The 22,448-nt window shown below is 38.6% G+C and overlaps 1 protein-coding gene across 1 annotated transcript in view; it reads left to right on the top strand.

Annotated features, from left to right (window-relative positions):
* Positions 1-22,448, top strand: part of ADCY1 (adenylate cyclase 1) — a gene marked incomplete at both ends in the record, with an annotated part of 149,345 nt that overhangs the window by 36,947 nt on the left and 89,950 nt on the right. The window contains one exon of the mRNA XM_083860552.1: positions 6,048-6,197. Within this exon, the coding sequence (XP_083716678.1) occupies positions 6,048-6,197 (150 nt within the window). The remainder of the gene's footprint in view (positions 1-6,047; positions 6,198-22,448) is intronic.

The raw sequence follows: 22,448 nt of genomic DNA, 5'->3' as shown, positions 1-22,448 counted from the left end.
AAATGAAGATCTAATTTATTGCTATTGGGAAAGGTACAAATGATAGAATTGTGAGCTCCTTTCAGAAATTTCCTAAGAAAGGCACAGAATTTAAGAATCTAAAAAAAATGAGCCTGAAATTAATGTCACAGATTCATGTCATATACTTGACTGAGGATATTGAGGAGAAATCTGCCATTTCGCAAGTTCTTCAAAATAAATATTTGGTATCATGCATAATCATAGTTACATTTAGCAGAATTTCATTTTAAGTTTCAGTGCTACATTAAGTTTAGAATTCAAAATTTTTTATTCAATCAGCCCTACTTCTGCTATTCCATCATAATTCTCTGCTACTTACTCTCAGAGATAAATGCTTTGGACATGATAAACAGCCAACAGTCTATAATGTGAGAGGGAGGTGCACTAACTTTTCTCCCAGAGCATGCATGCTTCTAAGCTAAAATGGCATACCCTTTGGAGAAAAATGGAATAAGTGAATTTTTTAAGACTGGTGTGTTTGATGCCTCTCAGTGACTCTGCTTTTGTAGAGGCAACTTTTTTACGAAGGTGTATGGCATGTAGTTTAACAATGTTTTTTAATTGTGTCCTTTACTTTAGTCAAACAGATATGCAAAAAAAGGGAGAGACGCAGAGTGGATTTCTGCAGTTACACTGTGCATGTACACTTCAGAAAAACTGACTGTGGTTAGTGGACTTTGCATCTTAGATATTGTAAACATTTCTCTTTACTTGTATGGTTATAGACATCCCAGTGCTACTGTCTTTTCCTCAACAGTGACATCTGCACTCACTATCACTGAAATAACTGCTCACTAAACTCTTTTTGGAGTATGTTGTAGATTCAGGAGGCTACTAATGAACACAGAAACCATGCTGAATAGTCCAGCAGAATAGCATTTCCTTAGTATATGATATAAGCCAGCTGGAACCAAAATTTTACAAAAATAATAGAGGGATGTTTATTTAAAATGGGAATACATTTATTTGGAGAAAAATTGTATAGCTGCCTCCTCTGGTAGGAGGGTGTTCTTTTTGGGACACTGTCAGGAACTAAGGAGAAGTTCTCTTTCTTCTCTTACATTACTTCTGCAATTAGAGGGAGCAGATTTAATAATTAGGCATGCTCCAAATGTTTCAAAGTGAGTTGACTGAATGAATTTCTAAACTTTACAAAACCATGTCAGAATCAAAAGCTGGTTGTGCATTTTCCACTGTACAGTCTAGCACTGTAAACAAAGCACTGCTCTAATGGTAGTATTTTCCATAGCATATTTTGTTTAATATTTTCGTTTAAACTCTTGTTCATGATACCAACAATTTTCATGAAGAGCACAGTCTTGCCTTGCTTTTCATGGGTTTTAATGATAGAAGCACTGACTCAATTTTGTAAGCTGTTCATGACTCTTTCTATAGAGACACCCTTCACAATAGACTTTCATATTTTAAAGTAATGTATTGCATTGCTGTATCTCAACGTATTTTGACAGAATGAGTAAATGTTACATGATCCTAACAAGAACAATAATGCCACAGAAATTACCTGCAGTAAAACTCAGTTAATGGAGAAAACTGGAAGTAGAGTTTAGACCTACCATCCTCTCATCAGGTATCTAAGGATTAAGATCTACAGGAATTGCACTGATCTTTCCTTTACCAACAAATTTCAATTTTCACATGGAAATGCTGGCCAGATCTCCTACATATTCCACTCTGCTCCATGGGTCATCATGAGAACTCATGCTTCTGAGAATAAACCAAATACCGATATTAGCTACTAAATTATAATTCTAAGAGTGGTAACTATTGAAGTCCTACTTACACTACAAGTCTTTTAGAAAGCACAGTGAAATTCTTGAGAGAGTTTCCTCAAGTTTCCTTCCTTTCTTATTTAGTCTATTATTATTTGGGCACTTAAATAATGATCCCTATGAATACCACTTTGTAAAAATATTTTCTGTGATCCAGAAGTCACTTACACCTTTGTGAAACAGACGCATTTTTCTAAAACAATTTTTAGTACAAGCAGAATGCTACTCCACAGTGAAAACCAGCTTTAATTTTGAACCATCTATTATGCAGTTGTTAATATGATAACAGAACGTGTGCTGAGTAAACAGTCCTCTCAAAAGGAAAATAATAAGATGTGGAAGAATTTTTTCACCATTTATTTGAGAAAGAGCAACTGCACCCATGAATGCATACATGAGTATTCTTGTTTTGAAAGAAAAAGGAGAGAATAAATCCTATCTGAAATAGGGAAAGAAGTTTCAAAAGACTCTTCAAAAAGTCTCTCAACTAATCCTGTGGGAGACTCAAGAAGAGGGAGATGAATCTGGGGAATAAAAAGGGGATTTTTAATTAAACTCCTCAATCTCTGTGTATGCATATGCATATTACATATGTCTACTGCTAGAATCATTTGCCCACTCCTTGATGAGTGTTGCTGTATTGCACAGTTCAAATTCCCTTCCAAAAGTAAGTTAAGACCCAAAAAACACAATGGAGAAATAAACAGAAGAGAGAGACAGACATTTGGTTGAGACAGCTGCTGAGGTTGCAGCCTCTAGGCAGCCCACAAAGATTAGCTGTATTGGAGGTCTGCCTTTGGTAACACTCTCACACAAGTAACCATGCCAGAATTCATCCACTGACAGGGAGTGTAACCTACTAAGGACTAGACAATATTAAAACTTACAATGTTAATACTGAAATGCTGAAATAGGCAGAATGCATGATACAAGGTGCACTGACACATACAAAAAAAAAAAAATTGGAAACGTGTTTTCATGACCCTGATACCTTTTTTTAAATTTATACTTTATTCTGGCTGACCTATAATTTCATTATGGATTGAAAGTGTAACATTGTTTAAAATTTTAATATTATCTGAATCATTTTGCATTGCATCAAGTAAATTGGGTTTTTGGGCAGTTCTATAAATAGAAGGTGATGGTGAAACCTGAAGAGCATTTTTTTTCCTACTAAGTAGTAGTATAGTAAAAAATGTAGGAATGACCTAAAATGAAAATCCTTGATATTTCAGCAGTTCTGAGTGCCTTAGTACCTCTTCAATGTTCCTTAGTTTTGACAGCAAGTCTCACAATCTTTCCTGGAATTACAGGACATAATGTATGAAATATAAATATAAATATATATATATGTATATGTATGTATGTGTGTAGATATAGAGGTACATATTAATATTAAAGGACTGGAAAATGGCACACATTTGAGAAACCTAGAGAGAAAGACTAGTATTTAGTTGCAATTGGGGGAAAAATAGTAATTAAGTAGAAACAGGTTGTGGAGGAAAGGAACTCTTACCTCAGGAGACAATCTGCCCTACTTTCTTTTCTCACATTTTGAAATCTATGAATCTTTTGCTTGTTTTATCCATTTTCCTGATTCCCTGCAGGCCAGAGCTGACAGCTAAACCTCTGTTTTATCTTAAGTGTTCAAAGCATGTCAGAAAATTACTTACCCTGCTGAGCCTGAAAGTAGCAGGAACCCACCTACTGGTTACCCCTAGACCAAGTGAAATCTGTTGCTTGCGTGAAATCATAATGATAGTCCCAGAACAGTTGGCAGATTGTTACAATATATGGTCTTTTACTGCTTCCAGTTGAAATCCAGAAACTGAGTTGACTTTTTTTTTACTGTCTGTAGAGGTAATTATTTATGTCTTGAGCCACTGTGGTATCAGCATAAAAAGATAGTTTTTCACCCTGTGTTATTACCAGCTGTTTTGTATATAGATAGGGTCAAGTAGTTGCCCTGTCTGTAACTGTCAGCTCAGTTCATTCTGTGGGCTCTCTTCACTGTCTTTGAATACAACCTTTCAAAATACTTTCTATTTTTATACAATTCCACTTTAAGAATTAGCTTTAAAATACACTGTTGTCACTACACTTTGGCATGATAAAATGCGGGGATAAGGTGAGTGCAGTTTCATTCATGTCTCTAAAAATAAGATTCAATTGGAATTTCTACAGTCATTTAATTTCAGTAGGTGTTAACTTGTGGTAAAAATTGATATACCTCAAACAGTTCTCTGTTATCAAGCAAAATAAAGCAGAATGGGAATTGCTCAGCCTGTATCATAAAATAATATGTTCATGTACTGAATTTCATTTTCAAAGTTTTACTATCTGTATTATCATCAGAAGCAGCATATAAGTAAGTGGTATATGCGATTGTTAGGTTAAAATTCATCTGAACGCAGCTGAACCTGCATTTTGCCATCCTCAAGAGAAAGCTATAGCACCATTCTTCACTGCTTTTATCTCCTGTGAGATAATTGCTTCTTTTTTGATAACTGAAGGGAAAATGCTAGACACAGCTCCTTTTATTGTGACAGGTTATCTTTGTATTTCGTGCTGGTGAGAATGTTTGCAGGGAATTTATTGTTGATGTCCTGTTAACCAATAACAACCAGATTTGAAGGAAAAAGTTAGAGGATTTGTGAATCCATGAAGGTCTGGAAAACTGGCAAACTAGAATGAGTCTTTCAATTCTTCCCACTATTCTGAGGTCACAGGAGGTGGGATGTTTATTACCTTTAGTTCTGCACATAGGAATTTTCCTGATTATTTTTGCACAGTGGAACATTTCCCAGAGGCTCTCCAAAAACATCAGGGATGTCATTTTGGATCTTTGTTTACCATATTGGCATATTGGCTTACCATAAAGCCTTCAACCCTGGTCCTGTCGGAAGCATTCTCTACAACAATTTCAGTGGCTTTATTTTTCCTAAAATTTTATTATGTTGTTGGCCCACTTTCACTCATTATACTGTATATTACATTATACTCATTAAAATGGTCTCCTCTCCCATTTACATTAGTAGATTGTGCAGCAGTAGAACTGTACTGCCTTGAAAGGTATACCTTGAATTAGGAAACAGTTATATGGTCTTTTTGAATTATTTTAGTTGCATAGGAAATTGACATGAATACTGTTACTTGCTGTAATGTCTTTCTTTGCTCTTATTTTGCTCAATCTTGGCAAATTTAAATGCCAGCTCATTTCTGATTTTTGGGAATTTGTGAGTCCCATGAATCCTTATCATGATGCTGTGGTAGGCTCTAGGATACTGGGACTGAAAATACACTGGGTAAAAAAGCCTTATTTCCCCTTAACCAAATACACATTGCATTGCAGGAATTAGGATCTGAAGACATGTTTCAGAGATGTGATGAGAAACTTGAACAGAATTGACTTTGATAGGGAGGTTGTGTACAAACCACTGTTCGGTTACTTATGTCAGTTAAGTAACTTTATCACATATTGTTAAAACATTTTAAAAACCCATAAGAGCAGTTGAATAATTTTTGTGTCCTTCATAAAAACACTGTTTATAGAAGTAGTTCCAAAGTAATTCATAGTCACTGACTATTGCATAGTGGTGGGCCTTGGGTTGTGCTGAGGGTCATAATTTGAAAGGACTCATCACCTTCTGGGAGATCTGCTGCAGGATAGCACCAATGATATTTTAGATGATTTCTCAAAAAGTACAATATGGTTGTTAACAGTGGATAGGAGAAGAGAAACAGATTTTCCAAATGCAAAAAACACAATATGAAAGCTTGGGGTACCTAGGCACACATTTTTTGCAGGTTTGTCAGTGCCTTTCTTCTTCACTATTAAAAAAGGGGTAATAATATGCTTACTTTACAAAGGCATAGGAAAGTAATTTTAGTTTTCAGGGTATTTTGGACAAATACTGATGGTATTGCTCTCCTTATTAGATGGACAGATCTGTCAATGGGCTGATGAAAGAAATGATGATGAATGAAGATGACAAGCTACAGATCATCTTAAAAGAAATTAACTCCAGCAGATGCAAAATTCTGTATTATGCAATATTGCTTGCTGAGATTTGTGATAGGTGCTGTAATTGTTTCACTGCAGGAAGGGGTGTCAGTGATGTGGCTAGCAAGGCACAGTTTGAAAATAGCTTTTTTAAATATAACTTTGCTGAGCAGAAATGTAAAATAAAAATCTATATTTTAAAATATTCATTTATTTTTCTTTCTTTCTTACAGCTTGTGGCCAATGCAATCCTTTTTGTCAGTGTAAATTTGTATGGGGTCTTTGTGAGGATTTTGACAGAAAGGGCTCAGAGGAAGGCATTCCTTCAGGCCAGGAACTGCATTGAGGACAGGCTGAGACTGGAAGATGAAAATGAAAAACAGGTCAGTTTCTAAGCCTTATTTATTTTTCTCTGTTTCTCCTGAGATGACCACAGGTTAGGACATTGTTGCCAAATGTATGCTAGGGCATGTGTACATTTCCACTGCAAAGGAAATGCTGCCTTCCCCCAGAGCATGCACACTCCTCTCTTCATCTGCAGAGCTCGGAGAAGGTGCAGACTGACTCCACGGCTACTGTCACCTTCAGTGCCAGAGGAGATCTATTTTAGGGCTGAGTCAAAGCCAAAGTACTATTGTAATATAAGACTGTTGTTATTTATCTGCATGGATGTTTTTGAGTGAGTGTTAGATGTATTGTAAATACTTTTCTTCTTGCTGAGTGTGCTATAACCTGTTTGCCTTTATGACACCCATTAAAAAGCCAACATTTTGGGTACAAGGAGCTGCACTGATAACTGAATAACTTTAACTCATAACAAGAATGTATATATATATATATATTTTTTTTTTGTACAACTAATAATAAGAGTAACTGTGACAGCAATCAGTATCTCTTCTCAAAAATCACCTGTCTGGATTTGAAAGACTGGTGTCTGCTTGGAATGGAGTATGTAAACCTCCTCCCTCCAAATGATAATAATTTTAAAATTAAGGGGATATCAGGCAAAGATATGAGGATAGGAATAGCAGTTCTTTACTAGTATATATATCAAGGCAAACAAACGACAATAACTGTGGCATTAACAACAAAACAGAACCAGGAACCTTGTGACAGCCTTCTTGGCCAAGACAGGAAGGGATGGAGGAGATGCTTTGCTTCACAAAACCCTGGGGCAGTCTGATCCCTGTGCCCCTGCAGGACTCTGAGGAGCACCAAGCTGGAATGGCAGGAATGAGCAGGAATGAGATGTATCATAAGCTTTGCAGTGGTAGCTGGAACTGCTGGATGTCCTGGCAGGGCAGGGGGTGCGGGGCTACAGCGTAGAAAGACCCAGAGCAGTTCCAGAGAAGCGGCCGGGGCGGGACAGCGGCAGCCCAGCTCCCAGCAGGGCAGGAAGAGGTGAGCTTGGGATTCCTGGACACACAAGCAGATGGTGGTAGGTCCCTCTTTTAGTGAGGTAGGGTGTTAGTAAGGTCGCAGCCCAACGGCTACTCTTACAAGCAAAGGCTCACCCACAGAAAGGAAGAAGCAGTACAGGACTGGACTCTGGAGGTCACTGAATTCTCCCTGCAGTAAGCAACAGCTTGGCCGTTCTCCTTCCAGTGCTGAGAGCGAGAGGGAGCAGCTGCCCTCAACCCCATCCTTTACCAGCCCCCAAAACTTGATGTATCTTTCCCCTCCAATAGAAACTCAGAGATAAAAGTGTAGCCAGATGCTACACTCCTCTCCCCACCTTGGCCACTTCTTTCATTTTTCTAAAGTACCCAGTAGTTAGTTTCCTAGCAACTTAGGGGAAAAAATTCTAAAAGTAAAAAGAAAAGAAACCCAACCGCCAATATAACTTCAGTTATTTGATAGGTTATTTCATACCATTTTATCAATCAGTCTTCCAAGCATATTTGGAAACAATAGAAAAAAAAAAAAGTGCTATATTGTGGACCTTGCTGTTGTTACTCACAGATCTTAATGCCATTTGGGTTTTGACTTTTTTTTTTCCTTTATATGTTCTCTGTATTCTTCACCCATATATTTGTTACTCTGTCACCTAATGCGTTAGCTAGTTTTCCCAGTTTTCCCAATTGTCCATGACCTTTCCATAAGCAGAAAGACAACAAAAATTCCACAGTTCCAAGCCCTGGGGGGTACAAGGCGCTGTGCTATCTTGTTTCTTCCTGGGTACCAAGGCCAAGAACAACTCTCTGAGATATATTTCATGGACAAAGTACAACAGTGCTGAAGAGAGGGCTCCAGAGAAGGGTCTTGACCTGGGTGGGGAATTTCGTTACCACTTGTCCGCCTAATTTGTGCTCTTTATCAGTTATGCTAATCTCCTAAAACCTATAAAAATGTACTCACCCCTTTGGGGGGGTGGGGGGGAGGGCTTTTATGGACATCTTTCCATAACTGCCTCTGTGGGCCTTCAAATAAAGATCACCTTTTATATTTCCTCCTTACTGAAATTATCTCAATTTTCATTTCCAGGTTGGAAAAAAAGGCAACAATCTTTAATCTGAGGCTTAAACATGCTATGATCTGCTGGTTTGTTCTAGCTTTTTCATTCTGTATAGGTAATAATAGAGGCTGACACTGGAATACCTCTGTGGCATGGTGGTTATTTATGCCAAATAAAATTTCAGGGTATTTCACATTTCAAAGCTTGTGTACCTCACTCAATTTTACTACCCCTCACTTCCAATTTCTTTAGGAAGTCTATTCTTATTTATGGAGTAATATAGGTCCATAAGTACTTTCTGTTATGAATTAAATGAATATGTTTTTATGAGCTGAACGTACTCTGTAATAAGTAGACGTCTCTTTGAACACTGCATATCTTTGCTGGCTGTGTAGAAATGGTATTAGGATCAAAGCCTTTCAATTTAATTCTGGTCTTTTGTAATCCAAAGCTGCAGATTTTTTAAAGGCATAAATGTGTCATAAGTGAATTTCCATGGGATTTAAACAAGCCTGCCATTTGTGGCTTTGAAAACCTACTTCTGGGATCCAGCATGAAAACAAAATTGATTTTTTGTGTTTCTCTTGTTAACATATTAGCAATCTGTCTCATTTTATATATTATCCATGCATCTAGAAACACAACAAAAGCAATAACATTACACATAAATGCCATTATTTTTGATAGTATACCTAGATAATCCTGCAAATGTTTTTCCAATGCAGTGTACAGGTCAGGGAAGAGAATAAACTTTTCTCCTACACTTGAGAAATTGACTTTATGCATTACAGTGTAAAAATCAATGCAATTGTGAAATATGCTATTTAGCTGCCACAAGTACCACCAAAATACTCTCTGTGGCTGTTCTCACACTATATTAGCATTCCTCTAGAACCAGAATGAGAATTAAGACACGATTACAGGCTTCAAAATTATTCTGCAGTGGCTGTGGCATAACATACACTGAGTTTCCAGCTGGCAACACTCTATAGTGCTTTGAGAGGAGAAGAAACACTGCTGACCTAGTTCAATTTTTGTGATCAGTCCTGCATTTTTGTTCTCTGAATTATCAACATTACATGTTAAAAAGGACTGAATGTTTTCATCAGACTTTCTTGTCTCATCCAAATGCTCTGCCCTAAAAAACATAGCCCTTTAACACTGAGAATCATAACCCAAAATGGTAAAACTATCCCCTGATATTTCTGTGCAAGTCTTTTACTGGATAGGAAAGAACATGCTCTTGACTTTTGAACATACACAGCTTTCTGGATTTAAAGTGTTGACTGTGTGAGACAAATATACAGCTGAAATTGTAAGTGAGATTTCTTGCTCTGTGTCCTACTTACTGTGAATTCTCCTCGTGGGATGTATTTGTAGTAACAGTCCCACATGATAATTTTGATAAAACTATTTTTGTGAGCAAGAGTAAAAAGCTTGTGTTGGCACATTTTTGGACTCATGCAAGCAGCCTTGAAAATGTTGCTGTGGAGAAAGGGAGAACACAGATTCTGTTTATTTTAAGATTCAGTGTAATGCTCACCCTGTTATCTATTCTCTGTGGTCACCATGAATAACTGGCCTTGATGGAGGCATCATCAATTTGTTGCATTGCTGAATGTTAGATTGCAATTCCATCAGAAGTGAAGGCCAAGAACCAAGTTTTAGATAATGAGCAAATAGTTATAATCATCCACTTGGGATAAGCTTCTTCTCTTATTATCTATACATCTCAGCAGCAAGCCATCCTCTGCAGAGCACACAGCTAAGAATAATTATTGTGAAGTGGGTCCTTTTCCCTAGAATTCTGGGTTTTGTTCATGTTCAGTCAGAGCATGGGAGCACTTCCCCTCACTCCCACTGCACCATCTCTCTATGTCCACTTCCTTACTTCAAGACAATCCTTTGCCCATACAGCAAAAGAGCATTGTCACCCGGCCCCCTGAAGGACTCCTGGTGTTAAGACATCTCAACTCATCTTCCAACAGTACTTCACTGCTTCCCAAGTAAGAAAGTAAGGAGCAAGCAGGGATGGGGAGTGGAGGATGTATTAAATATGGAAAAAGAAGGAGTCTGCTGCTGATTGAATAGGTTGCCATCTGACTAAGAGGGGATATGAGAAAGGAAGATGTGGTTCACCATGTATTAATTCCAGGTGTAGTAGCTCCTGAAGTAGAGCTGTGCTCCGAGGAAGAGATACCATTGTTCTTCTGAGGCCATCTTAACTTGAAAAGCAACCGGACCACTGTCTTTAAAAACCTTTAGATTTCCATTTTCCAAGTGTCTCTTTTAGCATCTTTATAGTTTTGTTGTCCCCACAGTTTTGTGGTCATCACTCTACCTATGTACTAATTAATATTCAAATTATGTGCTGTGTGAAACAACTTCCTTTTATTTGTCATAGACTTGTCTGATGAACTGATTTTTTGCTTTCCAGCTCTTGTTTTGTGACATTGGTAATCATCCTACAGTAACTTCTTCCATGCCACTCACAACACGGTAGACTTTCATAACCATTGTCATCTCTCCTTCCAAGCTGAAGACCTGTTGTCTCTTTGGTCTCCTGATGTGTGGAAGCTATATCCTATCCCAGTCTTGCCAGCCTTGTAACAAATCTTATTCACATCCCCTCTTTTCCTTGCCCTGACAATAACAATATTTTTATGCATATTCATGCAGTGATTTTGGAGATAAAACATATAATTTACCTTGGTGAAATGCACTTGTCTAGCACAGGCTGATATGAAAAGTACCTGTTGCTTTCATATAAAGCAGGCTGGGAAAACATCTGACTTCATGCAAACCTTGAAAGCCCATAAAACCACCTTAAATATCTTCACTGGTTACTTAATTTCATAAGTACATGCAAGTAGGTTTGTAAAATAAGGATCGTCTTTCAAGCCACTTGTTCAGCTAATTCCTTCCTTCCTAAATGTTACTTTTATACTTCCTCACAATTAGAATTGACAGTGGAAAATCAACTGGAAAATAGCAAAGTCTCCAGAATGGGAGATTTGCTATCTTAAAAACTAAATGTAAAACCAGATCTAGTTTTTCAAGCCATTGGGACTACAGAAATGTGGCACCTGTTTTTCAAGAAATAGTTGTATACTTGACTGCAATGCATGAAATCTACATCTATCTAATACAAGAAACTGAAAGAAGCACTTAAAAATGACTGGGAGTTAGGAAGCATGGAGCTGAGACAGCCAGCTCCGTGTCTAGCTCCAGGACCAAAAACTGCCACTCCAACTAGACTAATCAGATTTGCTGAAGTATTGTTCAACACCATGCTACTTCAGTATCACTGGCTTCTGGGAGACAGAGTAGAACTTTGGTAGTGGTCTGCAGTTCCTCCATTCAAGTTCACCAGATCATCTGCAGCTGGCTAAATTTTCCTTATGCAATGCTGAATTGTGTGTTCAAATATCTGCATGCATATGTGTCTGCATTCCAAGTGTCTTCTGCAATTTAGAGCAATGTCCTTAGCATTGCATATAGCAACTGGGTCACCACTGAGTGAGAGATTTGATTAATAACTATTCATAGAAATGGAAAATGTGTCAACAAAAGATACCATGACTCTCACTGCACAATACTTTGAACTACTGCTTAGGATGTCTTGCATTTAAATTCTCTGCTGCAATCAGATTCCCCTTTAAAACAATTTGATCTAGACATTACACATTTTTGATATGCGTACTACCTCCTGTGCATTTGAGTAAAAAGATGACAGCTACAGAAATCCTCCAGTGGTTTTGTCTGTTGTGTTTAATTTCAAGTTCTTATGAAGAAAGGGAAAAAATTACATTAACTTTGAATAAAGCAAATCATGTTGTATTTTGTTTTGGTAGTGGATAACAAATTGCAAAGGTTTTTATTCTTTCAATTCAGCAACCAAACTGAGGAATTATTTATTTGCACAGCCCCAGGCAGAAGTAATTTCTAGAGTGCCTGACAACATGCTTATCAGGTTCTTCTCACATTTCCTATACATTTATTCTCAGAATCTTGCATCTTTTCTTTTCAGTGCAGAAGAATATATGAAATTTATCATTAAAACACAGGCCTTGTTTCCATAACCGTTCATACTGGCTGAATGCATCAGCAATTTGCCCTGCAGCAAAAATTTCACCTGGGTCATGTGTGGATGCAAAAGCATGTTCTTGTCAAATTATCTAGTGTGCAGCAGGGAAGTGCTACTGATTTTGCACAAAGTGCAAGGTCTGTGATGATACCTGATTCTCTGCAAAAGCTAGCCAGTGTGATCTTTGAAAAACATAGGTGGACTAATTTTAGCTAGCAGGATGAGCCTGCATTACCACTATGTTCTGTGTTACAGGGCAGCTTAAAATGGTATCTATTCTTTCATCAAATCACAGTCTTACACAGGAAATTCTATCTTCAAAAATCTATTTCTTCTTTACTAGGCTCAAGAAAAACTAGAAATAAGGAGTGTTGCAATTTAGGGCTGTCAGTTTGAACTACTGGACTTCAGCCCCACTTGTGCAGGCTGACCACCAGTGTCTCTTTGAAATCAGTGATCAGAAATTGTATTGCTGTCTGCTTCAATTGCTCCATTTGCTCCATTTGCCCATGCTGTTTAGATCCTTACACTGAAACAAAAATACATGGCATCCCTGGTCCATCTTCCGCCTTTCTCAGGTGAAAAGAGTCATGGAGGCACATTTCTGTCTCACACAGAGCAAAAATTGCCCAGAAGCTTGTGTCTATGCTTCATACAGCAAATAATAAAACTGAGGGCTACTCAGATAAAATGAAATCCTCCAGGTGAAAGGCTTCAGCTTCCGCCTGAAGTCACTAGGAGTTGCTTGTAATCCCTTGCAAGGAAAGGTATAGCAAACATATAAATGTGTTTTACTTTTACAGATTTATTGCAGCTCTTTGTTTGCAGAATAAACATCTCATCTGAATCCAGTTAGTGTGAGAAGCTACATTGCTTGGCATACACCACCAGGACTCCTCTTACCTGACTTTGGCCAAGTAAAAGTGAGGCTTGTAATCTAACCCTTTAACCTACAGGCAGTAATCCCTGGTAGTAACAGGCACATCCAAGGGTAGTTCAACTCTTCTATCCTGAACTCCTTGTTAAACATAAGATGAGGTTTTTCTTTGGGAGTGGTTACAAGAGGACACCTCAACTTAGGGCTGCACAGCTGTAGGATAAGAGAGAGATGCACCTTGCTACTAGACTTGCAATTCCAAAGTAGAGAAACATAACAAGTGGGCAACATATAATAAAAACACAATTGTAAATCATATAAAGTTCATATATTTTAGTTGCCTTGTAATTCTATTACTTTAGCTGCATGCCTTTATTTTACAAAATGAAACAAAAGAAAAGTCTATTAAAAACCACACATAAGAACAGGTCAGAATATTACTCTAACTAATTGGTTTAACTTGATTTCATCCTCTGAAAGCTTTCTGATGTTAGTAAATGTTGTGGTTTAACCCCAGGCACAACAAAGCACCACACAGCCCCTCCCTCCCTTGCTCCCTCCATGGTGGAATGGGGGAGAGGATGGAGGAGAAAACTCATGGGCTGAGATAAAGACACTAAAGCAAAAGCTATGCATGCAAGCAAAACAAAACAGGAAATTAAGTCACTGCTTCCCATTTGCAGGCTGCTGTTCAGCCATTCCTGGGAAAGCAGAGTTTCTTCTTGTTGAGAAGACAAATGCCATGACTCTGAATATCATCTTCCCCCCTTTCTCTTTTTCCCACCAGCTTATATGCTGAGCATGACACCATATGTTATGGAAACTCCTGGTGAGTTGGGGTCAGGTGTCCCGCCTCTGTCCCCTCCCAGATTCTTGTCCATCTACAGCTTCCTTACTGGCAGGATGGTATGAGAGGCAGAAAATCCCTTGGCTCTGAGTAAATTCTGATCAGCAATAACTAAAACATCCCAATTTCTCAACACTGTTTCCAGCACAAATCCAAAACACTGTGAAGAAAACTAACTCTATTAACTTTGTGTTAAAAAAAGCAAATTAAACATGTCAATTAAATTGGTAATCAGCCATTCCATTTTACTTCAAAAGGTGCCAAAAATTTATAGATTTATATATGTAAATACTTCTTTATAAAGATTTGTTATAGATTTATAAAGATAAAAAGAGGGTGCATTAACTTTGTACACAGGTAGCCACTCATATTCAGGCTAAGCAGGAAGATGTCCTGGACTGTTGTTTGTTACAGTTTGTTGTTTTTTTTCTCATACATGTATGCATATTATACAGTCATGCCATCCATGTTAAGCTCTTATATGTAATGAATGCTGGCTTACTTTGAGTAGAGTACATAATTTTTTGGGAGGGAATATTGACCTGCTAGAGAATGGGAAGGTTCTGCAGAGGGATCTGGACAGGCTGCATTGATGGATCAAGGTTCAGCAAGGCCAAGTGCCAGGACATGCCATTGCAGTGCTACAGACTTGGGGAAGTGTGATTGAAAAGCTGTTTGGTGGAAAAGACCTGAGCTTTCTGATCAGCAGCTGAACATTAGCCAGAGTGTGCCCAGTAGGCCAAAAAGCCAATGGCATTCTGGCCTGTATCAGCAAAAGTGTGGCCAGCAGGACCAGGGAAGTGATTGTCTCCAGGTATTTGGCACTGGTGAGGCCACACTTTGAATCCTGCATTCAGTTTTGGGCCCCTCACTGCAAGAAAGACATTGAGGTACTGGAGCATGTCCAGAGAAGGGGAATGGAGCTGGGGATGGGTCTGGAGAGTAAGTTCTGTGAGGAGGTGTTGACAGAGCTGGGGTTGTTTAGCCTGAGGAAAAGGAGGTTCAGGAGGGACTTTATTGATCTCCTCTACTGCCTGAAAGGAGATTATAGCCAGGTAGGGGTCGGTCCCTTCTCCAAGGTAACAAGTGATGAGAGGATATGGCCTCAAACTCCACCAAGGGAGGTTCAGATTGGACCTTAGGAAGAATTTCTTCATGGAAAGGGCTGTCAAGCCCTGGAATGGGCTGCCCAGGGAAGTGGTGGAGTTTCCATCACTGGAGGTGTTCAAAAAAACCAAATGGATGTGGCACTCAGTGCCATGGTCTAGTTGACAAGGGGATGTCTGGCCAGAGGTTGGACTCTCTTTTCATGCCTAGGGGATTCTGCGATAAATAGTTAACTTAAAAATTAGTGGTAATTCCAATTCTATAATTCTAAGCCTGTTAATACTTTGGCTGCTAGGACTTTTGGAATAAATAGTGGAAAATTTATAATATGATCTCTTTCAAGCAACTGTCAGTCAAATATGCTAGTGTTTGACTCAGAATTTTTCAGTTTATTTTTCTTACTTGCATCCTGTATTTTCAATTAGAGAGAACTGAGGAGGAGGCATGAACAAGCTGACAAAAACTTGTCCTTATCGGATGATTAAAAACACACAACCATACAGTTTTAAGCAGATAACAGCTTTCAGCAGATAACATCATGGATAGCATTTGCCAAGACAAATTATCATAATTAGGCACACTGGCTACAGTGCATCAGATTCTGAAGTTAAATTGTAAGAAAAATAATTAAAAAGAGTTTATTATAGCTAACTTCTAAATTTAGAGTAATATCCATGACAGGAGTGCTGTGTGAACACTAATGCAATGTTACTATGCATTTTAGTAGGATGCCACAGTATGAAGTAAAGCAACCTCAGTACTGAATACTGATGTTATTCCCTCAGCAGCAGGAATTCATAGAAAGCTTTAAAATGTCATTAGAAAAGTTCTCCTAAATGTATTTTTATTGCTGTTCACAAAATTGTTTTCACTTCTAGAAGAGTCTTGACTTTAATAAAAAAGTTAGCTAACGTGTAACACAAATTTGACATTTTTCCTGTGTCAGTCTTCAAACACAGGGTGGTTCCACCACAGACCTAGGTTTTGTCACCTAGGTGCTTCATGTCACAGGAGCTAGCCACATGTGCAGTTTGCCAAATGATCTTACCACTTAAGCAGAGATTATCTCCTGGAACAGGATAGTGAGCTGGGCACTTTAATTCCAATATATGAAGGTATATGCTGCTGGGACACATTTTTGTCTGTTTCCTTCGGTCAACTATCTATGGAGAAAAAGAGCTAGACTACACCCTATTAACTGGCAAAAGAAATACACTCTAAGGTAGTATTTTTGTCAGGTTTGCCATTCTAAATTAAATTCTGTCTGTTGTGTGATTTAAATTCTTTCCAAGGTTTCTGTTCCCCATTGCCTCTTCAATATAAATTTATTTCATTTGGAGTTTAGCTCCCCTTCAGGCACACTTGGTTAGGAATTTCCCAGTTTGACAAGGAAATAATGAACTAAATCTGAGTCACACTTGCTGTTTTAAGTGGGTGAATACACTCATTGCTTCCTTAGCATTTTACTGATTGGTCCTTGTTTTTCTGCTCTGTAAGGAAATGAGATTTTCCCCTATGGATTAGGCTCATTTCGCTGCTCTTCGTAAAGAGACAAAATGAGGAAAAGTAGCAAAGGACAAAGATTTTTAGGGTTTTCTAATCTAAATTAGAAAAACATCTATATTTTTCAAAGCAAACCATATTATATCCTAATCTTTGGCAATTCTGACATATGTTCCATTTCACTGTTTTATGTCATGATTTTCTTTCCTATTGGCATACTAAAAGCATTTATGGTCTTCGAAAAAGAAAGTGCTGACTGCTTGCCTCTTAATGTGTCTTTCTTACTATTTTTACTTTCATTGACTTCAGGTTCCTGGGTTTTTTTCATTCCTTAGTTTTCTTACACCCACTAGTGGGCTCAGTATCTATCACTAGCAATCAAAAAGCTTTTATCTACTGAAAATTTCGTGCTTTTTCTGCCACCAGCAGAGATCTGTGCTGAAACAGAGCATGTGCTGATACTGAGTTGCTACCACAACTTTAAATGAAAGTGTGTGATGCTGTATCAGACAGTAGCAGTGGTGTGAAGCATTGGTATTAGCACAGCACTGTAACCCCAAAATTCCACTGATTCTGGACTCTCAGCTGCAGATTGCATTGGCTCCAGCAGCAAGAAAAGAAGACTGAAGATGTTAGTGGTCTTTCTCTTGCCGCTTCCCTGTGTTGGCTCCGTTCCTCAACCAGGTGCCAGACAATACCACAGAGATTTGCCACATATCTAGAGCTGGTGGACAAATCTGGTTTTTGGAGAAGGAGTGTGGGGAAGGAGAATTTCATTATGCATGGGCGCAAGGAAAATCAGAGCATCACACAGTCCCAGTACCAACTTGAACTGTAACACGTAGCATGTTCTTAAAGAAAAAATCCACTAGTTGAGGGCTGGAGCATTAATGAGGGCAGAAGAGGGGGATGTGTCTGTCTTGCAGAAGGTTCAGCTCTCTGACATTCCCTTCCTGAAGAATACATCCTTGCCTAAACAAGATACTCAAAGTTACATCAGTAGAACAAACTAGACACCGCTGTGGATTTGAAAGACTGCTGTTGTAATTGTAGAGGAAACTTAATACACTATGGATAAGCCAGTAAAGATCTGTCTGCTCTTCCATTTACCCTGGAAGGGGTAGCATTGGCAAAGCTGATGCTGCTTGTGAGTCCATCTGCCTAACATTTCAGAAGAAGAAATACAATAACAGGATTGTTGTCCCAGTCCTGTTCATGATGGAACACAGGACTCTGTGGCACTTAAGCCTCTAGCAAACCTGAGCTCACAGATGTCTCATCTGCAGGCCAGCCTAGAAATTGCATTAGAACTTCTCTGTTCCCTCTGATCATGACATTAGCAGATGATTTGTGTTTTTTGTGATAATTTTTAAGACCTCTCTTTATTTGAATCAGAAAATACTTTCAATTAATAAATTATAGTTTTTGAATTTGTGCTTTAAGTGTGCCTTTTTGTTTTTAAAATATATACTCAAGCTACCCCTAGATATAGTCAATGCTACCATGAAGGGATCTTTTCACTGAAAGATGAAAAGTAGCCTTCCTAACTCTGCAGGACAAGGGGAAAAATGTTTTCTTTCCATATAAGAAAATTTAGAAAAGTATGTTCAGTGGCTCTTATATGCCACATAAAGTTTCATCTTCATTTATATACCCTAAAGAACCTACTTAATAAAATCCTACTGAAGCATGATAGAAACAAAGCTATTTATTAAGTTAACACTGCTGGAGTTGAGAAATATCTGTCCTCAGCAATGTACTGCAGAAATGCTCTGCCTTGTTTCCTGCCAAGCATGAGGAAGTTTTCAAGTTATCTGCTCTAGAGAATGGTCTGATTATATCTGTATGGCTACTTGCCTGCACTAAAATGAGACAAATAAATATGCCTTAACCATAAAGATACTATTTGGTTGTGAGGATTTAGCTTCTTCTCTCTCAAGTTTACTTCCAGTAGGAAGATTTCTATTAACTGAAATGAGTATAATCTTTTTCCTGTCAAGTTTCTGTAATAGTTTTGTGGACACATTGGATATTGCCAGTGACTTTTCAGAGGGAGTGAATATTAAAGAAAAAAGGTGAAAATAAAAAGTAGTTTGGATGCTGCATGATTTATTAATTGCATATGATACGATTTATTCATTTATATATTTATATCTGGTATCAACTGTTTGCTAGTCTGTCTGATGATTAATCTTTATTGATGTATTTCTAGAACACTCTGATTTAATAGATATGAAGATAACTAGGAAGACAGCTTGTGCTTTTTATGCTTTCAGTTTTCTTGTTTATTCTCATAACCTTTCTTGGCTCTCATTCCTATTTGAACAAGATTTGTAGAGCTGATGTCAACTTAGCCTACTATTATTAATCTTCTAGTCCTTTCAGGAAGAACACTTGCCTTTTTAGCATAGTGTCATGTACATATTCCATTGATATTCTGTGATCAGAGAGTATCTGGGGTTTCTTTACATGCAGAGGTTTCCAGCTTATTGTTTCAGTCCAGTTTTAAAATTATTAGAAAGGCCTCTGCTCGAATTAAGGTACAAACAAGCTCATATGTGAAAGTTAATAGTATGGATTTATTTGATAGCAAATACGAGAGAGAGAGAGACAGAGAGAAAGAAAGGAAGAGAAAGAAATAGAAAAGAGGTGGGAGGACAGAAAGAGAGTGACAGAGACAGAATAAAGGAAATATCACCACTCTGTGGATCCCACCTTCATCCTGTTAATCCTCTCCAGCTGGTCTTCTTAGTGGTGAAGGTCCCCTTGAAATGCATAGAATCTGATGAATTATGATATGCTCAGGCCAAGTGGGAATGCCCAGGTACCTCCCCCTGGGTGAGTGGGGGGGCAGTTTGACAGAGTCTCTTGCAGTAAACTCTGGCTCTGTTGCATCATTTTGCATCACTTTGCATCATGTGCAATCCTGTGGTGCAAGGCCTCAGGAATAAGAATGGGGAATGCTTGCGGGGGTCTTTGATGGATTATGACACCCTCTCAGCTGCCTCCCATGTGAATGTCCTGTGGCCTGTGGGGTTGGGGACTTCACAGCTGGGCCAATTCATTTAAGGGAGGATGGGTGTTCAGTGCCTTCTGAGCAGAGCAGAGCAGAGGTTATGCCACACACCTGAAACTTCTTCCCCCACCCTTAGTTGTGGGGGGAGTCTGGATAAACCTCTGTGGGCTGTGGTCTCCCCCACCCCAAACTCAGACAGAGATGATTCTTGGAGCAGCTGCTGTTTTTGGCTTTCTTGAGGATACATCCCTCTCCCTCAGCCTGACGTGATTGAACAATAGCGTCTGCTTTATCTTATCTGGGCGGCTTAACTCACAGTCCAAAGTTCCAGTCAGACATCTTCAAGAAGAGGTGAGATTCTGTGGTTCTAGCTTCTTTACACAGTTTTTTGCTATAATGGGTAAAACTCCTTCATAGCAATGTTTAAGGCATGAACCATTTCAATCGCTGAGACTTATTTAGCTCATGTTTTTCTGGATGGTACCTAAAAAGTACAATGTGCTACTGAGTTTTTTTCATTCTTATCATGCAACTTCTTGAATGCTGTCTTATGAACTCTATACACGTGAATAGTTTTATGGTTTCTTTATGCCCACTCTCCATGTCAATGCTTCTGCACCCATGCAGCCCATTGCCTTCTGTTTTAGCCAAGATTTTGTGTTCTCCTAATTCTTTCCCACAGCCTTACCACCTCCATTGTGATTAAAAATGTTCCGTGTGGAAACTATCAATACCTCATTAAACTATTCTGCTGATGCATCCTTCCTTTCCTTTATTCAAACAAAAATGATCACTTAACCATAGAAAGATGTCAAATTGGTCAGGTATAGTTGTATTCAGACTGAATGCATCATGCAGTTCATACAGAGTGTATGGTTTCTCCTGAGCTTCTTCCACGGGCTAGGCTTGCTCTCCAGAGAACCATATGATGCAATGTTTGTGGGTCTGAACCTCAGACAGAAACATGGTTACGGCTTGAAAGAAAGGAGGACTCACATGTGGGAATTAGGGAGGTTTATTTCTGGTCCTGCCCCATGTGGCTGAATGAGCTCTCTGGGGCTTAGCATGCCCATTATATACCAGGGGCGTTTCCTATGCAAGGCAACACCCAGAACCAATTTTGGGAATGACGGGAAGTGGCTCAGAACAGGGGGCATTGACAGGGCTATCTGGGGACAAAAGGGGGAGTGGGAAACTTGTCTATTATAGGGAAAAAACCACAGGGAGTTGGGAAAGGGGGGTTGTAGGAATAAACCATTACAGAAATTAATAACAAAACATACAGGACTTTAGGAAATCCAAAAAGCACACTGCAACAAGACTGTATTGATCATCTACCATAACTGTGTTTTTAGCCATTCTCTTACTACTCAAAAGATTTGCATTAGGTATCTGGTCTTTTAGAGGTGGTCTATTACGATTACTCTTGTAATAATGACTTGCTGATAAATAGAATTGTCCAAGAAATCTCAGGACTGTTCTGAAACATTGCCACCTTGTGGCTTCTGGAAGATCACCATCCTTAACAGTGCTATTTCATGTACAGAGTTGGAAGAAAGGGCAGCATAGTTGCATTTCCAGTAATTCATAAATGGAATCTGCTGCATTTTTTTCCAGCTTACAAGAAGTAGAAATTAATCCTAATAGTCATACACAAAACTGTTCTTCCATTCATCGCATTAGGCTTCTTTTCACTCTCCTTTTTTTTTGTTTTTCCTTAAAGGGAATTAAAATGGCTGTGAAGCGTAATGTAAGGGTGACAGAGATTGTGAACCCTCTAAGATGTAGCTTTTAAAATTGTACAAAATTGAGCATGGTATCATGGTATTATTAGGTAGCAGTGGTACTATTTAGGATGTACTTTGGAGTCCCTGCTGACTAACTAGAAAATGAATCTCAAATTTATATAGCTGAGTTAACTCTGAAACAGTCTTATTAGTGTTTTACATACATGTCTGATGCTTGTCTTCTCTAGGAAGAAAAAATTGTTTTAAAATATGGTGGCACTTTCCTCTTAAGTATAGCAATAACAAAAGGAGATCTGTGATAGACTGCAAAATTGTTGTGTTAGATTTCATGTTCCATATTGTAAAAGAATTTTGTAGAGTAGATGATCAAAATCTCCTTTCTTTTGTGAGCTCTTTTTCCTATTTGTCATCATTGTTGGACTGTTACTATGACAAACAAAAATATTTGTTTTACCAGCCAAGAAACAAATATGTCAAATCTGGGTTTGTCACATGTTCATTTTTCATACTTTCTTCCTTCCTAAAGTCACTACGAAAAATGCAAAAAACAAGGTAACATGGGCATGAAGTCTATCCTGAATAATGGTTCAGTGCTAGGGAGGGCAAAAAAGGACCAGGATCTGGAGCGCCATCCAGACTTATTGCTTTCCCCAGCATGATATAGGGAGCCTCCAAGTCCCATTTAGAGCAAGTTCCACAAGACAGAGCTCTCTGCCATCCAGGCGTGGGGCCCAGACTCCCTGATGGGTGAAGACAGTGCCAGCATGCTGGCTGGAAGGAGCAGTTCAGCAGGAATTTAACAAAGTTGGCTGAAAGAGATGGAGTTGTATCCAGTACAGCCCTGTTCTCATGGGATTGAAAAACATGCAAAGCAGTACAGTTTTCTACATGGCTCTTCCAGGCTGTAACTTCATTCTCAAAATAAATTCCAACAGATGTGCATGTACAGTAGGATGAGAGGACAATGAGCAAATGACATTCAAGGAATGAGAGA

The sequence above is a fragment of the Zosterops lateralis genome, assembly GCF_965231275.1.
Source record: "Zosterops lateralis genome assembly, chromosome: 1".
In the NCBI taxonomy this organism is placed as follows: Eukaryota; Metazoa; Chordata; class Aves; order Passeriformes; family Zosteropidae; genus Zosterops; species Zosterops lateralis.
The sequence above is the reverse complement of the archived record's forward strand: the minus strand, read 5'-3'. Positions and strand labels throughout refer to the sequence as shown.